The sequence below is a fragment of the Netta rufina genome (assembly GCF_964035555.1).
Source record: "Netta rufina genome assembly, chromosome: 1".
NCBI classification, from domain to species: Eukaryota; Metazoa; Chordata; class Aves; order Anseriformes; family Anatidae; genus Netta; species Netta rufina.
Window position 1 is genome coordinate 203,504,776 of NC_140123.1, and position 16,328 is coordinate 203,521,103.

General features: G+C 42.7%; 1 protein-coding gene across 2 annotated transcripts in view; it reads left to right on the forward strand.

Moving 5' to 3' along the window:
* MKLN1 (muskelin 1) overlaps window positions 1-15,557 on the forward strand; it is a 94,719-nt gene extending 79,162 nt beyond the window's left edge. For both annotated transcript variants that reach the window (XM_084282613.1, XM_084282614.1), the window contains 4 exons: window positions 1,649-1,788; window positions 4,138-4,240; window positions 12,074-12,128; window positions 14,004-15,557. In XM_084282613.1, the coding sequence (XP_084138739.1) occupies window positions 1,649-1,788; window positions 4,138-4,240; window positions 12,074-12,128; window positions 14,004-14,125 (420 nt within the window). In that variant the 3' untranslated portion in view covers window positions 14,126-15,557. The remainder of the gene's footprint in view (window positions 1-1,648; window positions 1,789-4,137; window positions 4,241-12,073; window positions 12,129-14,003) is intronic.
* Window positions 15,558-16,328: the final 771 nt, after the last annotated feature.

Consider the following 16,328-nt stretch of genomic DNA (forward strand, 5'->3'; position numbering starts at 1 on the left):
AGGCTGTAAATACTATTCCATCCTTGAAGTGTAAAGTACCATGAGATGGAGAGCAGAATTCTGTAAATTATTGTGAAGGTTTCTAAATCGTGGCAGTTGCCCAGCTTTATCTGAAGAGCTGTTTGATGTGCTTGTTTTGAAGAGTCTTATTTTTAGAAACCTCTGTTCAAATGACCTTTCTAAACTCCTCTGATATAAATAAGGAGAGCCTACATCAGTGGGATGTAGAATACATTGTTTTGAGTGATTATTTTTAAAGCTGTGTAGAAAGGTAGCTTGTTAAGCTTCTTGAACCTCAGAATTTGAAGACCCTTTGTGTCTGTTTAATATCAACAGTTCAGAGCCTGAAATACGAAATGATGTGAAGAAAAAAAAAGTGTAGAAACGTTTTTTTTTTTTTAATGCTTCCACATTCCTTGAGATTTTCCTCATTCTGCAAATATAGCTTTGCATTTCAAAGATGTTGCATCTGAAGCTATCGGATGGGCTGTTAAAGACTACTTCATTTGAGCTACCTTCAAACTAATGAACTCTGCATATAGTTGTAGTTAGTCTCTCCATGATTGGTGTCTGGATTGCTAGATGATCAGTCACAGCAATGGTTGGGACTGACTCCAAATGAGATTTGAGGTTTTCCTTTTTCTCAGCTCTTCTTAGCATTATAGTTTTCCTTTTTTTTTTTGTTTTACTCTTTATTCAGGTAGATCTTTCCCTTGTGTTACTCAGGTAGTAATTATATCAGACATCTTGCAGCTAGGCTGCCAAATTAAGGTGAAATAAATCTGTCCTTCTAGAGAAGATGAAAATATTTCTGTCTGCAAGACAGATTAAGGTTGTCTGGAGCTTACAGGACTTGAGGGGGATGCAGGCCTATTGTCATCTCCCAAGATTATGGTTTGCAGGACTGGATTTGTCCCTTTATTTTGAGCATCTTTAAGACTTCCCACTCACTTGGCCAGTGGATCTTGTTTTTGGGGATCATCGTGGTCTTCTTTGACTCAAGGAAAATGCTGCTTGCCTGGAGTTGGTGCTTCAGTATTGTACCTTCACTGACAGTGCTCTGACTGGACTCAGTGCATTAGTCTACAAAATCCCTTTTTCTCAGTCTACCTAACAAGCTTAAAATTTTCTTCTTCAAAGATTGAGTCTTGATTGCTGGAGTCACCTCACAATTACATGGATACAATCCATTTCACCCTAAATGGTGAAAGGCCTTAATGCAGGTGCCTTAATTTTTACGGTCTCATGATGATGGTAGTTTGGCCTCTCTGAGGACAGGATTGGAAAAGAGGTTGGTCACCCACCAGTTTGTGGTGTTTGCATCAGGGATTTGGAACAGGGCAACAAGATTTGAATCGGATCCTTTTCGACTCATGTTATGTACTTGAGTATTTATGCTTATAATTTTTTCCTAAAGAAAGAGATTACCTTGTTTGTGGATGTTTTATTATCTTAAAATATAAGCACTTCAGAGAATTTTATTTCCTAAGGGATAAAGTAAACCTAATGAGGTTCATAATAAGATGGAGCAGCTTATCTAAAAGGGAGAGTTCTTCCAGAATAAACCTCTCCAAATATGTTGACACAGTCGTTGTTTAATGGATGTACATAAACAGCCAGTTTCTTCATCTGCCTCTCGTTTGCGTAGGTTCATTACTTGTTTGGAGGGAATCCCGGCAAGTCCTGCTCTCCAAAGATGAGATTAGATGACTTCTGGTCTCTGAAGCTCTGTCGACCTTCAAAGGAATACCTGCTAAGACACTGCAAATACCTCATAAGAAAGCACAGGTATAGAAAAAAAATGTTTCACATTTTTCTTCTCAGAAGTCCTTTTATTTTTTTTTCCTTCAAGTTTCTAAAACTTAAATACCTTGTAAATTGTTTTGGTGAATATCACTTCACCGATTAAATGGTGATCTGCAACTTTGCTGATTATTTTCAGTTAAGAAAAAAAATTAAAAACCAGAACAGTTCAACATTAAAAGCAGTAGAGCAGGGCTAAACAACAAAATTGGAATCATTGACTTCACTCTGGTTTTACTATGTTGTTCTAAAACTGAAAAACCAAGTCTGCCTATTGTGTGGGGAGTAATGGAGAATTTTTAGATTCCGTTTTCACTCTGCTGCTCATCAACATGTGCTTTGGTACTGTCACCTCCCAAGAAAAGGAAGTGCTTCCGAAGCAGTGTGCTAGGAGATAGTAACAGCTCCCAGGGATGCTAATGAAGTCTGGGGGCTGAATTCCTTTGCACATCTGAGACTCCTCCACGGTGAGGTCATCAGTGTTTCTCTTTCAGAACCTCTTGAAAGATCTCACTTATGCAGAATTCAGCTGCACTGTGGTGCTTGCACTCTGGATGTCTCAGAGCTGCCTTATATTTGCTAAGGGGCAACAGCTTTTAAAATCAAGCTCTTGCGGTTACCTTAAGCAAGAAACTCTAGCAGTTAGGACCTTTCAGGATTCAGCAAATGATTTGAAACCAATAAATTCTTCTTTTCTGCATTCTTGGTGAGAGTACTTCGTTATCAGGTCCTGCCAAGAGTTGAAGGTCAGTTTTTACTAATGGTATCTTCTGAGGCAGCAAGCAAATTGCTATACTCAACTCTCAGTCGCTGCGGCTGGATGAGGCTTTTTCCAAGTTAGTGATGCATTAGATAAGAATACCTACAAAAACAAATCCAAGTCTTGCCAGTAATCTGTGAGATTTATTAACTCCCGTAGTAGTATGCAAATGCAGCTGTACTGCCTCCAGAGACAGCTCTGAATTACTTGTTTTCACTTGCATAAATTGCGCTCAGAGTAAATATTGTTACATATTGTCTGGCAGAAGTTGAGGTTTAATGCACCATTTTCCCATTTCTTGGGGTATGTGAGGGAGCCAAACATGCCAATTTAGAGCTGGTATGACGGCTGCATTGCTGGAGCTCTCTGCATTGTGACAATATCATCTAAAAAAATCTATATCAATGTTTGGAGGAAGTAGTGTTTAATTACCCAAATGTTATATGCATCAGGTAACACACATAGTCTTTGCATTCTGTGGACAAAGCGACTTGAATTTTGAGATGATTTTGAGGTGTCAGCTACAGATGTACACTGTATTATCAGTTGGGTAGCTTTAATCTATTCAATGTGGCCCATTTTTACTTGAAATACCTTGTCAATCTGGTAAAGGTAATTAAAGTATATTATGAATATATTACATTCTTGTCAGACAATTGATATACGGCAGTTAAGCCACCAAGAACGTGATTTTTAAGGTCCTTGTTGCTGGAATTCAAAATTGTCAAAGTTATTTTCAAGGAAAGGCACATTGGTGATTCTCCGAAGATGACAACACGGAGTTTAATCCTGTACTCAGCAGATAGGTGATAGGAGGAAAAATAGATAATTTTAACTCTCATCCTTTTTAGGATTATTCACCCAGCTCAGTGCTCTAGGGAAGCAGCTCTGCTTGCTGAGGATGCTGAGCCCAGAGTCCTTTTCTGAGTGTAGATGGCTGCGCGTGCTTCTTTGGGAGTTCATAGCAGTTAATGTTTCCCCTTATTCAAAGAAAGCGAGAAAATAATACTGATGATGCATACCCAATGTTTACATGTGTATGCTTGTTTGAAAGGTGGAATATCAAAGTACAGTACTTATTTTTCACCCCCATTCTTCTCTATTTTGTTGCCTGGCAGAAGCGGGGAGCGTTCTCCATCCTTTTCCTTGTAGCCAGGTTCCTGTGCGGTCAGGAATGTAAATATCCCTGGGGCTGCAGTGCTCGAGGCTTGTCTGTCTGATCCGTGCTCCTCATGTGAGGTGCTATGCATACTTCTACTCATGGGAAAATTAACTATGCTAAATATTTTATGCTTATATACAGCACCTTCTTAATACATACGCTTTTGGGTGTTTTAAGTAAGAGTACAATACTTAGTAACTCTCTTAAAGCCCCTAAAACCACTCCTCTGTGTTTCAGGCTGGCTCGACAGCACGCATTCTAGCAAATATGAGGCTGAGCTGCCCTTAATACTGTTTTGTTTGGAAATATTTGGCTGAACGTTTTGTAGGGTGGGTTTTGCTCCGTGTAGGAATAGCTGTGTTTAGCCCTAAAGGAAATAGTTGTGCTCAAGTTTTGTGTCTCTTCGTTGCAGGTTTGAAGAGAAAGCTCAGACTGATCCTCTCAGTGCACTGAAGTACCTACAGAATGATTTGTATGTAACTGTGGATCACTCAGACCCTGAGGAGACAAAAGAGGTAACAAGGAACGATCCTTGTCTCATAAAGAAATGTAAACTGTGTTCTCACGTTCTAGCACAGATTTTAAGCCTGTTACATTTTGTTTTTATTCAGTGTGAAAAGCTCAAACAGCGCACGATACTTTGCTCTATCATTTCCTCCATGCTAAGGATCGCACTGCTTTAGAAACAGGCATTTTGCAGCTACACATCCAGATAAAATAGGTTTTGCGCTCTTAATAGCGAAGACTAGACCTTTGTTTTAATTCCAGCGTGCTGGTGTGTATTTTGGGAGCTTTAATTGAAACATAAACTTGCTGAAATGTCAGGAGTCTGTGGTTGGTTGTGTGGTAGAAAGTGAATAGAAACTGCTATTCACGCTGCATTTTGGCTTGTCAATATCAAATAGTTCTGGGGGAGGCAAGGAACTTTTTTTCTCGATTATATCCATTTCTGGAAGTAGGTTGTAATGCAAGCTGCTCGCTAAACCTTAAAACTCTTATTTCCTCTGTTTTGAATATTATCCTGTAGGCATGTTCTTTGATTTGTTCCAGGAATTTGCTCCCACTTCCTGTTTTGATTCCAGTACCGCAGTACGTGTCACTTTACAGCAGGAATTAAAGAAGTAGTGTAAAGTGTCAGATAAGGTGGTTGACTTGACTCTGCCATTAATTTCCACGTGGAACTTGGGGCAGCCAGCTAGAATACACACGCATTCGGCTCTGTGGTTGGGTAGATGAGGAGGAAGAGAGTGCAGATCAAGAGAAATGATCTTTATACAGGCACAAAAAGCTATTTTAAGGGGAATTTTAAGGGTTATTTTAAGGGGAATAGCCTTCTTGCATAAGCACGGCATAAAATTGTAAAGTTACTGAAATTAAGGAAAAAAAATTTACAAACATTACTGATCACATTTGACTGTTGTAAATTCTGGTTAGGCTTCATGAATTTGTGGTCCAATAAAACGTGCAATTGCTGTGCCTGCAAGTTTTCTGTTCGGTGCTTTCTCACTGAGTCTGTCCCATATCTCAAGTACTTTCACACCTTTTCTAGCTATTTCTAGCATAGGAAAGACATAATTACTCCTCATTTTCTTCAGCTGGAAAAAGAGATTTTTCCCATGCAGCACGCTTCAAGGAGGCTCAGCCTAATTCTACCCAATCTTACCAGTGTCATAGCACTTTCTTCTTCCAATTTGGACCTGTAATAACCTATAACACACGACAATGATTCTGGTGCTCTCTTATCTTCTCCTCTGCCACCTGGGACATAAGATGATGTCCTGTGTTCAGTGCTTTGCATTTCTCTGTGGCATGTGTTCTGGTAGCCTCCTTGTGCCTGTGAAGGCCATCGGTATCGTTGGCCAGCTACTCCCAAAGATATCCTACATCTCTTGGCTGCTCGTGCCTTCCTGTTGCTGGAACAGAAAATGTTTGTGGTATGACCAACAAGCTCCTCTGCCTTGAGTACTGTACCCAGCAGCCCAAAGGAACTGCCATTAAGGCTGTACCTTGTGTACGTAAGGAATAGGGAGTCCCTTCATTCTTCGTGTTTGATGTTCCCAGTTCAGTCTTTAGTATTGAATTTGTCCACCTTGTGAGAATGAATTTCCTGACTGCGTGGAGTCAAGATTTGGGGTAAAAATAGCTTTATCATGCAGGGTTTAAACAGAATAAAAAGTTGAAAACTAATTACTCCTTTTCACAGGACTTACTGGTGTTCTGCACATTAATGATCTAACACACAAGCTGAGGTAGCTCAAACCAGCTGGGTGAATATGGTGACCCCTTCCTCTGCAATCCTAATGCCCGACCCAAGGAAAATTCAATAGCTTCTGTCTGTCCCGTGGGTCTGCCAGATCTACACTTGCTGTTCGGCAGAATTTAAAGCTCAGTTCCAGCGGTCTCCTAAAATTATTTAACAATTTCTGGGAGTCTTTCTTGTTTGTTTATTTTGCAAAAAAGTTGCTGGTCGAAAAAGCTTGGACTTCTGGAGCTTTTTGCCTTGGAACAGATCTGCCTGGTCAGTGGCACGGGGCCAGCCGCCGCACTGGTAGCGACTGGGTGTATTTCCAGTTGACGTCAATTTACCTTCCGGTTATCACATCGGGTTGGCTTTTTGCTCTGGCATTACATCTTCAAATAGCTCGTGTGCTTTCCAGAGGACTGACGCAGGCTTTTTGGATTCCATATCAGATTTCAAGCAGCAATTTGATTGTGCATCTCGGCGCAGACACCTACATGCTCTGTCTTTATTTGTAGCTGAGATGGTCGTAATTAATACCAGATTAATATCTAATTGTCCTGCTCTGTGCAACCATCAAACGCCGTGTGGCTTCTCAGCGTGGCAAGTTTTAAAAGAAATCACCTTCCTTTCTGCGTGTTCTTCTCCCTCTCTCCAGGCCTGCTGTTAAATCTGGAAAGGACAAAACTCTATGAGTTCATCCTTGACTTTGTGTTACAGTTCTCTTAGAGACTGGTCTGTGGGGTATGATATTACAAGCAGAATTTCACTGCAGGGTAAGGCTTGCTTGTTTTATAATACAAGTAATTTCTTCTAACTTTGTTAGGCAAGTCTCTTCAGCTGTTTTGAGTTGGATGCCAAAGAAAATAAACAGACTGTTCTTGAAGCTAACTTTGGCGTTAGTAACCAATTTTGTTTAAAGTAGCATGAATGATTGACAGGAGGAACATACCCCCAGATTTTCCTTTCTTTGTTGTGAATTTTAGCAATGTTAACGGGATGGCAGTTTTGCTTCCTTTTTAATTTTTATAAAAGGAAGTCATAGATGCCTGTGAGCAATAGGTGTCTCATGGGTGCTTGCTTTAGTGGCCACAGGCTGGATGCCAGCTCCAGCTTGGCTGTTGCCCATGAATGCAGATCCAGTTCTCTTTAACTGTATTTCTGCTTGAAATCACTTAAATCTCTTCAATGCTTCCAGATCTTTGTCATTTACTGGCCGTGGATTAATAGCTCTGATGCTTTATGTAAGGAGTGTAGATCCCCAGGGCACATGGAAGTTTGTCTGCATTATAGTTCATGGAAAGATGAAAGTTGTACAAAAAGCTGGCATTGGTAGTTCTTGATTAAAAAAAAAATAAATAAAATCTGCCAGCATGGGTGTGTTCTTCTAGTTCATATACAAATAGATGTACCTTCAGTGATGGTTTAGATATTCAGAAGAAGAAGCTTTTAAAGACATAAGGAAGATCAAAATGGGAATTTATAGTGAATTCCCTAGTTTTTAACTTACAAACATGTGCTAGTAAAGCAGGAAAACATCAGTCAATCACATATGAGGCTAAGAACAACATGTTCCTCGAATGCTGGAGCGATCACACCCAGAACACTGCTGCTGCTTAGTGGTCTGCAGAAGAAATGAAGGTGCTGGAAAAAATGACCAGTGGTGCTGGAAAAAAATGACCAGTGCTGCCCAATTAAAGGGGAGTGAGATGATTTTGTACAACGAGATCGAGATTTGCGTAGAGAATTCTGCGTTTGGTGGAGAGAAGATTTCAGCTGGACCCTGTGATTGCCTACAAAGTGCAAGTAAAAGCTGCTTTCTGTTTTTCTTGGAGAACAGGAGGAGAAGGAGCAAGGACCTGGAGGCCAATTTGAGGCCTGACTAGCTCGTAGTCTGGGCTGGAGGCCCCTGTTCGAGGCTGCTTCATACTTTCCATTCTTGAGACCTTTTCTTTAATAAACTTGCCAGATAAAGCCAGCGGAGCCCAAAAGTATTGTTTGGGTCTGCGTTAGACTGAAATTTCTGGGAAAATTTAAGCCCAAATAGGAAAAATAGTTCTAGGAAGGAGCTAAGAAAAGCACGCTTCTGTTCTTCGTGTCCTGCTGTGATTCTTTGTAAAGCCTCAGGGCCTGAGTGCTGCAGGAACAGAGGTTTTGGAGCCAAGGAGCCTTTGAAAAAAGTGTTCAGCCCTCCCAGACTTCAGCTTGTGACGGCTCCATCCTCAAAGAATTCGAGCCTCTTGCTTCTTCTTTGTGCCTGCACTGCGAGGCACCGTCCCGACAGAATGGGTCAAAGCGGAGCAAAATTGCTTTCTGCTGTGATCTGAGCACTCAGAGCACGGGGAGGAGGAATTAAGTCTGATTCATGCAACCCGCCAGGTATCCCAGCCGGGAGTTACTTGGTGTTAATGGGTCTGTTGGTGCAAACAGCTGAGCAAATAGGCTAAAACCTGCACGGGTTACCACACAGTGGAATTGTTTTTTGTTTTTTGCTTCAGGTAGAAACCAAGGTTATGTATGCGCAGTACTAAAAGAGCGGTAACAATGGAAACACAAAGGCTGGAAGTCAGAAAATGCTGGAACTGATATTACTGGTGTTGTCTTAATTTGTCTTTAATGTGGTTGATGCACCTTCCGCTAGTTAACCAGATCTGTTTATCTCTAAGGAACCCTAATCCCAGCTCAGAAGATGGGTTGGATCTCGGATAGAGAAGTTAATTGAGTAACGAAGGAAACTTGTCTTGTGAGTGGAGGCTTAATTTGGAGTAGCTGCAGCCAGTGAGCAAAGAGGATGTCAGAAGAAAATAGGTGGAGTTGTGACGAAAGCAGTTGGATGCTTCTGCTGGATAATTGAGTTCTAATTCTAATTGAATTCTCTAGAGAGATGCTTCGTGACGTTAAGCAAATGGCTTTTCCTAGATGGTCACTAATCGGGTCTTTCATTCCGGTACCCAGTGGGAGGCATCTGATGGGTGGGTTGCTGAGGGCTTTGCTCTTCTGGCTCTAACTGATTTCAGGGGAAGGTGTTTGATACCAAATGTTTTGAAAAATCAAATGCTGGTAGTTTCATATAGCAGACCCCAAAAGAATTAGAACTTAAAGTGCTGTCTGACAGGATAGCAGGTAAGACGGTAGAAAAACTGGTGAAGAAATTAATTGCTTTAGAGCACAGTTTGAGCTGCTTGGGGAAAAGAAAACAAACAACTGCATCAGATACACGCTATAAGAGTGCGCAGGAGACCTGGTCTTGAGTAAGCCACAGCCATGCTATGCATGGGGGAAGAAAAAAGAAAGGGCCCTTTGGGAAAACATCACAGGGCTAGCTGACATTGTAATGCAAATGCAGAGTGAGCCAGCTTAAGCATCAGTGCTGTCCGTAATTGATGTTCATAACTTGTGTGCTTGACTCTTCTATCAGAAAGTGCTTTGAAAGCGTGAGATGATGCATAAAACATCCTTTTAAAGGCAGTGAAAACACAACACTCAAGGTTAACTGAAGTGCAGCGGCATCAGGGGAAGGAGACAAGATACTCCTTCCCCAAAAAGCTGGAGAGGAACTCGTAGCAGTGGAAATTTGTCACGCATGGCGTGAAGAGACAGGAATACTTGGCAGAGGGTTTGATTTTCGGTCTCAGTTCAGCGAGTTCCTACCTGGATCCGGCTGTTTGGTCTCTTAGAGCTGGGCATCCTGAGGCCTGGCCCCAAGCAGGGCTCACTTCTGTTTTCACTTCTGTTTCCAGCAGGATGGTTGCGGTTGCTGGGGGAGGAAGGAGCCCCTCGAAGCACGTGGCATCTGCCCTGTCCCCGCCAAGCTGGCTTAGCATATCACCAGGCAGCTGGCAGCAGGCCCCGAAGGCAGTTGTGTGCTCAGGGGAAGGTGGTCAGGACATGGCACTCGCAGTCAGAAAGAGCACGGGTTCAGCCACTGGTTTTATAGGAATTTTGGAGCTGTTTAGGCTGGGCTTCTGTTTACATACGGTACTGACGTGGAGCCAAGTTGCTCTAGCAGCAAATACTCGTGTAGCATTGCAGTCCCTTTTGATTTCATGTAATCAGACCTCGCTGAAGAGGGTATTTAATCAACCTCTTCCCCCTATTCTGCAGTCTGTCAATTCTGTATCTTCCTAACTTGCTCTTAAATGCCTCTATTGATTGCTTTCTGCGATAATAGCCTCCACAAAAACCTGCAAATTTATTCCAGCACACCAGTAAGAAGGCCTTACTTTAGGCTGTTCTTTTTCTTGATGTCATACTGAAGTTGATCTTACCGATTTTTGTGTCTTCTTGCACTTAGTTGTAGATTTACCTTTTTGTAGGTGCCTTTCACATTTGTGACTTGTTGTTGTTTCGTTCTTGGACATTCTTCCGTGGAGGCTGTGCAACCCTGACTCCTTTTAACCTGATTAATAGAGTTTGATTTTCAAACCACTTGATTTTTCTAGTGCTTTCCCTGCGCGCTGCTAATTGATATAGGGCATCCGAAAGTGGTCACCTTATTGTGGATGAGAACTTAAGAGCCTTGATAACAGAAGGAGCACTTGATTTACTTGAAGACCTACTCCTTCTCATGCATTTCCTACTAGATTTGCCACTTTTGCAATAGGGTGATCCAACAGAACGTGTCCTGCTTTGTCTGATTATTCCTGGTTTTGTTGGTTTGTGCTTGGCCCTAGTGAATTGCATCTTGATCCATCATTGTAACCTGGATGAAATGGAAGAACAGGCTGAAGGCTGCCTGCTACCGTGCTGGCAGCCTGTCTGGGCACAGTGTGAGCTTTGTGGATGAACGAAGGTGGACTGTCAAGCCAAGTTACCCTTGCAAGCCCTGGGGTCCTCATTAGAGAGCTGTCCCTTTCCCATTTATGGCACTGTTTCGGTGTCAGAGGATTGATGGCAACCCCCAGTGAAGTTATTTGACCTATTTGCCACTCCCTGCTCGCTTAATCTTTGCAAATCCTCACTAATTTACCATAAATAACATATAAAAACATACAAAGTGCTATGGAAGTCAAGATGGAAAATGTCCGAGTCCCATCCCTAGGGCCTGCTGCCCTGCTCCAGAATAAACTAGATTGAAGTGATGCAACCTGTAGTTGCCAAATCTGCTTTGGCTGCTACTTGTCACCTTCTCCATACTCTGTTCCATTTCTTCTTGAAATTGAAGTTACACTGATGGATATGTAATTCCTGGCTGTTCTCCCCGCCCTTTCCCTCAACATATTTGCTTCTCCTCTGTTTTTAACCTCCTTTGCTTGGGCTGCATGCTGTAAAGACACACGCAGGAGACAAAAGATTGCAAACCTTTAAGGGGTTGGCTAATTCTTGGAAGAAACATGACAAAACGGCTTTGCTGTGACACCAGGAACTGCCAGCAGCAGCTGGGGGCAGAGGAAAACTAGTGCTGACTGTCTATCGGGGAGGCATTAGGGGAGAATAAAGCTGTGAATGTGTTAGTTCAGCCACTTTCACTCTTGATTCTGATGTTCCCAAGCAAGGGACTTTTTCTTCTTTTTTAACTTAAAAAGACCTTGCTTCGAACAAGCTTGTGATGGGAGCTGCTCTGGCAATTCCGAAAGGTTATCACCATTTAAGAGCTTTCCCTGTGTTCAAGAAGTTGATGCTGCACTTGAGCAGTTAACCTGTTTTTGTGCCATCTAATCTTCCCTTGCAGAGGCTGTACCACACTCATCTCTACGAATGTTGCTTGAAAGAGGGTTTACCTGACTTTTGTGCTCTGATATCTACCAAAGAGGCAAAAAAAAGTTAAAAACACATATAAAATTAAACGTTCACGCTCTCCTGGTCAAGTACTGATCATTGTACTGATGTTGGTCTAACCAAGACCTCTTGGAAAAAAATATCTTGGAAAAAATACCCATCTTATGCTGCCAAGGTGACAAACGGTGTTGCTCATATGAAAGCACTGCTGTTATTTGTATGCATATCACAGTGATTCTGAGGGTTGTGCAAAGAAAACCCAGCAACTGTAAAGCCACCTGTGCCACTATGAATCTTTTGGTGTTTTTTTTTTTGTTTTTTTTTTTTTTTTTTTTTTTTTTCCCCACGCAGTTAATAACACTTGTTTCTTCTCCCACCTCCTCTTCTGCAGTTTCAGCTTCTTGCCTCAGCGTTATTTAAGTCTGGCTCGGATTTCACCACTCTTGGTGAGTATTGTGCAGCAGAAGAATCATACTAAGTATGTTCCCTCTCGTAAAGATCATTACTGTTCATTTCTGCTCTTTTTTAAAATATATATATATCAAAAGCTTAAAATTCTTAGGAGTATTGTGAGCCCTTTTAGCTTTGAATACACAAAGTGCCACATTACAGGCATTTGATAGGGAGTATAATGACCAGTGTCCAATGCCTCAAGCCCATATTTAAAACATCTGTCACCAGTGGTTTTAAATCCATGCCTCTGGGGAGTATTTTGTGTCTCTTATTACATCTGAAGCTTTACTGTTACCCAAATAAACAGAAGCCTTGGTCAGAATAAAGTAACTCCCGTCATGTCACTTTGGAATCTCACAGCATGGCTACGGCTCTGTTTGCTGGGATAGCTGCAATTCCTGGAGTAGTTTGGTTCGCTCTGTTCTTTGCAAAACGAGTTCTTTGGGCAGGATGTCAAGACTGAAGACAGCAGTGGCGTGTAGGTCTGAAAACAGGAGGCCTGAGCCAAAGCCATAATTTGTTTTGCTATTCTATCCAGTTAACTCTTCTCCAGGGTTCAGCTGTTAATCCTGGGCGAGCTATAGGAAGACCATTGGCATAATTCACGTTCCTGTGATTGTGTTGCCATCCTGTTACCGAGCTCTTCTTGGGAGCATGGATGACTTCACTTTTTTGACAAATGTGTAATTCCCAATCTAAGGAACTGAGGGAAGGAAAAGGCCACTGCTCTGTCTGCCCTGCTGGATGAGGAAGCTCTGGTGAGCTTGTTTGCTTTGGAGGATGTTACCCAGTTCATGCTATTTCTTAAAATACGGGTTTTTGAAGAAAGACAGCACTTGATTCAGGAATGCTTGCCCTCCCCTCTCAAGGTCTAAGTGCTCTAAAAGATTAATTAGTTTATCCTGCAGTAACACTGCTGTGTTTTACAGTACAATGCTGTATTAAGAGATTGGCTTTACAGATAGGAGGACATCATACATCAAGTAGTGCTGCTGAAATAAAACAACCAAGCCCTCCTTGATTTGATTAACTTGGTTGGCTTTGATTAACTGAAGAGTGAATTAAAAAGCATTCTTTTTGAGATACCAGTGATTTAAGCAAATACAAAGCAGAGGAAATTGTTGCATGCCCGCTCTATTGTTCTTGCTGTTGATGGTTTAAGTATGGGGATTTGGATAAACAATGCTGCTGCGGTAGACTAAACCCTCCCCTGTCGGGAGGAGGCACTTCACAAATCGAGTTGGCGAAGACCCTGTGCCAAGACTCAGGCTGGGACCTCAGTGCAGTCCAGGGATTAAATAACAGCTCTTAACTTGGGACTCCTACCATCAGCAGAGCTTGTCTCGAGAAAAAACTGCAAGCAGCACAAGTACCAGTTCTGGCTAAGACAGCCGTGAGATAATGAGGAGAGCCTGAGGACAGAAGAAACGAGGCACCAAACAAAAATAGCTGCAGAGATCTTGTTTTCTGGGACATCAGAACGGTCCCCTGAGGACTGTCACTTCCCCAATTTCTTTAGGGACGTCTACGGGCTTGACAGCCGTTTGCTTATTGCTTTTTATGGAGTTTTAATTTCGGTGTTGGCTTGGGGTGACACGAGCTCTGTGTGTGCAGGCCTGTAGTAGGTGGGATGGGGAGCTGGCAGCCTTGTTGGTACGACACTACAGATGTGAGCTGGGCTGCAATGGGGAATCAAGCTGTTAATTAACACTCAGCACTGGCTACAGCAACATGTTCGTGGGCAAAGGGGTTAAAGCAGAAGCAGCAGATAGCCAACAGCCATCCAGAATCAGAAACTGATGTATTCTGCAGCTAAACCATTTAAAGCAGTCAGTGCTGACGAGCTTTCCCTTCTCTTCCTCCCCCAGGATTTTCAGACGTCGACCACACTTATGCGCAGAGAACTCAGCTGTTTGATACACTAGTCAACTTCTTTCCAGACAACATGACCCCTCCGAAAGGCAACCTGGTAGACCTCATCACGCTGTAACGGAGCAATCACTGGACACGTGGAAGAGGGGGAAAAGCATCCATTTTCAGTATTTTAATTTTTTTACTGCATTGATTGACTGCTGGGATGAAGTAATATAGTAACCCCTAGGTGTTTGAGAGGGGTTTTATACTTGTATGGTGAATCCCTGAAGCTTTTCCCTTGGAGTAGGTTAATAAAAATGTAACTGACGTACTTCTGACTAAATACATATATTTTTTCTGACTTTGAATTTTTGAGTTAGCAAATGTAAAGAGAAAAGAGGGGGGGAAAGAGAAGAAAATAAAACCCCGTCACGCGGTGATTGTTTTTTGCCTGTCGGGAAAAATTGAGATTCATGGGCTGTCTGGAATTAAAGATGATGGGTTTTATTTTGGGTTTCATGGGAGAGGGGGTGGTGGTTCTTCGCTCATGTAGCTAGCCATGATATATTGTTTTGTCCTACAACTTCATTCTCAGCAGCTGAATAACTTGGCAGCAGGACACTGGCGTGTGTTGAGGTAATAGTAATGTATGTGTCTCCAGTCTTGTAATCGCAGCGTGTCATGTGAAGGGAGCATGTGTTACAAATTGTCTGTCTCCTTGTCTGAGATCCTGGCTGGCAGCAATGTCAAATCGCATTTGATATCCATTTCAAACCTAAATACCTGAACGCCTAGCTTCCACTCTCTGGAGCCTTCCACTTAGACCTGACAGACAAGGGGGAGAAACTCTGGAGGAACTGTCAGAAAATGGGAGTGCTGGGGTTTGTCTGCACAGGCTCCATTTCAGGGATCGCTCTGTTCTTGCTGCCGTGCTCTCCTGCTGAGAAACCGTGCAGGTCCTCGCAGAGCTCTGCAGAACTGGGTCTTCCACGCGCACACCCAACCTCTGCAACCTGACCCCGCGTTGGGTGTAGGATTTCTGAAGCAGGTTGTCTTCGTTTACATCCACCTTTACGCTTCTGTGTGCGTTTGTCAATGTGTAAATGTGAAGAGGTCTGCTCCAAACAGCTTGTCTCCTCTCTGTGTAGTGCAGCTTACTCACGTTTAAACGCATTTTAGACCTCAGTCTGAGCACGAGGGAGGCCTTTCTAGCATAAACCTCTTCAAAAGCCAGCTGATGCATATGTATAGAAAATATATTCCTCCTCGCTGAAAGCCTTCTTTATGAATAAGGTAAGGGCTCGGTGCTGCACTGTGAAGTGGAACGAAGGACGCGCGTACCCAGCATTAGCAACTTGCATTCAGTGTCAGTAAGCATTCAGTACAAACTGGCTGATGTAAATATTTGTGTGACTGCAAAGCTTGATGTCCAGAAATGTTCATGCCGGTAGGGTGTCATTGCTGCCCTCACTATGGCTACACGGCTCCTGTTGAACTTGATGGAAGTCTTGTGTGTGCAAAGACGATTTGGACTCTTGAAATAAAGAGTTAGTGAAGTGTCTTTTTCAGAGCTCGAGTGTCTGCTTGCTTTGATTGCATTGTTCTGCCTCTTTATCATGTTCTTTGTGTGACTTCCGTAGGTCTGGCGCATTAGAAATAAATTGTAAACCCCCATACCAGTGTTAAATCGCCCAGAAAGGAACAACGCAAATAGAGGTTGGGCTTGGCTTTGTCTGCAGGGAGGGCTATCCAGATGCAATGCTTTTAAGTAACCTGTAACTTGAGGCTGTTTAGAAATTGTATACGTTGGTGGATGGCAAATCAGATGTCTGTGGAAGAATCCGCTCTGTACGTAGCGCATAAAGTGAAATCTGATTAAATTGTTTCTTTGAAACATGGGATTTTTTTTTTTTCCAGTGACATGGAAAGTTTTAGGTCATTGCAAGGTTTTCCAACGTGCTAGGTTTGCAGATGTTTTGTTATCAGCTAGTTACAGTTTGGGATATGAATGTAGTTAGCAGTGGTGCTAACCCTGGGGGAGTTTTCCAAATTGAGTTTTCCACCGAGGTTGAACCGAGCCCACCTGACACAACCAGCCAAAAAGCTGCAGCCCGTACCTATATTCACGCACCTCTGAGCCTATAAAAAATAGCTGTGCTGAGGAGCCGTGGCAAGTAGGTGGTGGGAGTTGAGAAATGCTAAAGGCTGTGTGAACAGAGTGGCTGCTGAGCTGGTTGGTGTTGGAGAAACTCGATCAAAACTCACTTTATCAGGGTGCACGCAGAGCCTGGCTCGGTCACCGTGCTGCAGCGTAGTCTGAGCTAGGCGAGCCTTGCTTT